The sequence below is a fragment of the Oncorhynchus nerka genome, linkage group LG15 (genome assembly GCF_034236695.1).
Source record: "Oncorhynchus nerka isolate Pitt River linkage group LG15, Oner_Uvic_2.0, whole genome shotgun sequence".
Taxonomy (NCBI): Eukaryota; Metazoa; Chordata; class Actinopteri; order Salmoniformes; family Salmonidae; genus Oncorhynchus; species Oncorhynchus nerka.
The window spans coordinates 13,657,161-13,661,293 of NC_088410.1; the positions used below are offsets into that span (position 1 = coordinate 13,657,161).

The 4,133-nt window shown below is 45.2% G+C and overlaps 1 protein-coding gene across 1 annotated transcript in view; it reads left to right on the plus strand.

Moving 5' to 3' along the window:
- The first annotated feature begins 3,831 nt into the window (after window positions 1–3,831).
- Window positions 3,832–4,133, plus strand: part of LOC115124168 (tuberin-like) — a 93,327-nt gene continuing 93,025 nt past the window's right edge. The window contains 1 exon segment of the mRNA XM_065002199.1: window positions 3,832–3,843. Within this exon segment, the coding sequence (XP_064858271.1) occupies window positions 3,832–3,843 (12 nt within the window).

A 4,133-nucleotide genomic window follows, 5' to 3' on the forward strand; every position in this document is an offset into this window, starting at 1 on the left:
TATAGATCCAGTATCCCTGTACATTATAATATGGTACTGGAACTGACCCTGTATATAGTATTCTTACTTACTTGATCGTGCTCTTAGTTCTTTTTATATCTGTGGGCTTTTGTTCTACCTTGTGTTTCTCAGTATTACATTGTTATTGATTACTGCATAGTTGGGGTTAGAGCTGAGAATTAAAGGTATTTCACTGTACTTGTGACGTTAAAAGTGAAACTAATAATACCAAGTGAGGGAGTGGATAGTGAGTCTCTTCTGATGACAACAGCCGAGTCTTCTCTCTCTTCCTTAAAGAACTGCCCTGCCTAACGAACCACCTCTTCTTAATGAGCATCTCTGGGTAATGACTGCTTTGATGTTGCCTCTCCCCACACACACACACCTCATTACCACAAACAAACTCCCACCGACACACACAAGGCCCATTACCTACTCAATCACAGTAAATTATACGGGTAAACAGTATCTTTCACGCTCCGTGTCCGCTAAACGCTAATTAAGACAGCTGTCATGACAGGCTGGCGTCCTCCTGCTCATCACCACCGCTTAACAGCACCGAGAGACGGCACATATTACCGTTGAAGAGGAGAACGCCACAGTAGCTACCGCATCAAGTAGTATAATGTGAGGAGAGTTAACAGATACAATGCTGTTTGTGGACTTGTTTTCCCTATCTTGTCAGGACCAGAATTGAATTTTAACATTTTATTTCAATTATATTTAACTAGGTAGAGTTGAGAACAAGTTGTCATTTACAACTGCGACCCGGCCAAGATAAAGCCAAGAAAAGGCGACACATCAACAACACAGAGCTACACATGGGAAAATACATAGAGTCAATAACACAATAGAAAAGTCTATATACAGTGTGTGCAAATGTAGTAAGATTAGGAGGTAAGGCAATAAATAGGGCCATGGTGGCGAAATAATTACAATATAGCATTAACACTGGAGTGATAGATGTGCAGATGATGGTGTGCAAGTAGAGATTCTGAGGTGCAAAAGAGCAAAATAAATAATAATATGGGGATGAGGTAGTTGGATGGGCTATTTACAGATGGGCTGTGTACAGTGCAGTGATCGGTAAGCTGCTCTGATAGCTGATGCTTAAAGTTCGTGAGGGAGATATATGTCTCCAGCTTCAGTGATGTTTGCATTTCACCCAGTCATTGGCAGCAGAGAACTGGAAGGAAAGGCGGCCAAAGGAGGAGTTGGCTTTGGGGATGACCAGTGAAATATACCTGCTGGAGGGCGTGCTATGGGTGGGTGTTGCTATGGTGACCAGTGAGCTGAGATACGGTATGGCTTCACCAAGCAAATACTTGTAGATGACCTGGAGCCAGTGGATTTGTTGATAAATATGAAGCGAGGGCCAGCCAACGAGAGCATACAGGTTGCAGTGGTGGGAAGTATATGGGGTTTTGGTAACAAATGATGGCACTGTGATAGACTACTTCCAATTTGCTAAGTAGAGTGTTGGAGGCTATTTTGTAAATGACATCGCCGAAGTCAAGGATCGGTAGATAGTCAGTTTTACGAGGCTATGTTTAGCAGCATGAGTGAAGGAGGCTTTATGAAATAGGAAGCCGATTTTAGATTTAATTTTGGATTGAGATGCTGAATTGTGAGTCTAGAAGGAGCTTTCAGACACCTATAGGTATTTGTAGTTGTCCACATATTCTAAGTCAGAACCGTTCAGAGTAGTGATAATAGATCGCTGTCCCCCCGACTAGCGAAGAGCATGCATTTAGTTTTACTAGCATTGAAGAGCAGTTGGAGGCCACGGAAGGAGAGTTGTATGGCATTGAAGCTCATCTGGAGGTTAGTTAACACAGTGTCCAAAAAAGGGACAGAAGTACACAGAATGGTGTCGTCTGCGTAGAGGTGGATCAAAGACTCACCAGCAGCAAGAGCGACATCATTGATGCATACAGAGAAGAGAGTCGGTCCAAGAATTGAACCGAGGCACCCCCATAGAGACTGCCAGAGGTCCGGTCAACAGGCCCTCCGATTTGACACACTGAACTCTATCTGAGAAGAAGTTAGTGAACCAGGCGAGGTAGTCATTTGAGAAACCAAGGCTGTTGAGTCTGCCGATAAGAATGCGGTATTTGCCAGAGTCGAAAGCCTTGGCCAGGTCGATGAAGACCGCTGCACAGTACTGTCTTTCATCGATGGCGGTTATGATATCCTTTATTATGACCTTGAGCGTGGTTGAGGTGCACCCAGGAACAGCTCGGGAAACCAGGTTGCATAGCAGAGAAGGTACGGTGCGATTCGAAATGGTCGGTGATCTGTTTGTTATCTTGGCTTTCAAAGACTTTAGAAAGGCAGGGTAGGATAGATATAAGTCTGTAACAGTTTGGAGCTAGTGTTACCCCCTTTGAAGAGCGGCAGCTTTCCAATCTTTCGGGATCTCAGACAATATGAAAGAGAGGTTGAACAGGCTAGTAATAGGGGTTGCAACAATGGCAGTGGAAAATTTTAGAAAGAGAGGGTCCAGATTGTCTAGCCAGGCTGATTTGTAGGGGTCCAGATTTTGCAGCTCATTTAGAACATCAGCTATCTGGATTTGGGTGAAGGAGAAGCGGGGGTGGAGGCTTGGGAAAGTTGCTGCGGTGGGTGCAGAGCTGTTGGCCGGGGTGGGGTTAGCCAGGTGGAAAGCATGGCCAGCCGTAGAAAAATGCTTTTTGAAATTCTCGATTATCGTAGATTTATCGGTGGTGACAGTGTTTCCTAGCATCAGTGCAGTGGGCAGCTGGGAGGAGGTGCTCTTATTCTCCAAGGACTTTACAGTGTCCCAAAACCTTTTGGAATTTGTGCTACAGGATGCAAATTTCTGTTTGAAAAAGCTAGCCTTTGCTTTCCGAACTGACTGTGTATATTGGTTCCTAACTTCCCTGAAAAGCTGCATATCGCGGGGGCTATTCGATGCTAATGCAGTACGCCACAGGATGTTTTTGTGCTGGTCAAGGGCAGTCAAGTCTGGAAAGAACCACGGGCTATATCTGATCTTAGTTCTTTTTTTTTGAATGGAGCATGCTTATTTAAGATGGTGAGGAAAGCACTTTTAAAGAATAACCAGGCATCCTCTACTTACGGGATGAGGTCAATATCCTTCCAGGATACCCGGGCCAGGTCGATTAGAAAGGCCTGCTCGCTGATGTGTTTTAGGGAGCTTTTGACAGTGATGAGGGGTGGTCGTTTGACCACGGACCCATTACGGACGCAGGCAATGAGGCAGTGATCGAGTTACCAGAATGTCCTGACAAGTCACCAGAATGTCCTGACAAGACACCAGAATGTCCTGACAAGTTAGCAGAATGTCCTGAGAAGTCACCAGAATGTCCTGACAAGTCACCAGAATGTTCTGACAAGTCACCAAAATGTCCTGACAAGTCACCAAAATGTCCTGACAAGTGACCAGAATGTCCTGAGAAGATAGGAATGTCGGGACATTTTGCATGTCCTGAAAAGTAAAAGGGTTAGGTTTAGGGGTTTGTGGTGAGGGTTAAGGTTTAGGGGTTTGTGGTGAGGGTTAAGGTTTAGGGGTTTGTGGTGAGGGTTAAGGTTTAGGGGTTTGTGGTGAGGGTTAAAGTTTAGGGGTTTAGCAAAATTGGAATATGAATGGGAATACATTTTTACTCCCCCCAAAAATCGAAAAGTAACGAAAAACTAACTCTAATGTTTACTGAAACAACACAAAATGAAAGTACGCTATTGAAAATCTTTTTTTCCTCCGTACTATGGCTTTTCCCCAGTGCATGTTTTATAGAAGCTTCCACCCTACTCAGCAATAACACTGGAGGGTGTGTGTGTGTGAGAGTGATGGGGGAACGGGTGAGACAGGAACAAGTGGATTAAGGGTTGGGTTCACCTCAAGGTCAAAGCACACACACACACACACACACACACACGCACACACACGCACACACCTCCACCTGTGCCTCAGTAATCCCTGGTTAGCCCCAGGGGTGAGGGCCTATTCCGGGGAGAGGAAACCAGGGAGGGCCCTTCCCTCTGGGTATCCAACAGACAAAGACTGGCTCTGGGTGTGGAGCTACCACAACACAGACACACACAAAAGACAGGATACACACAGAGAGAGAAAACAACAGGGAGAGGGGATG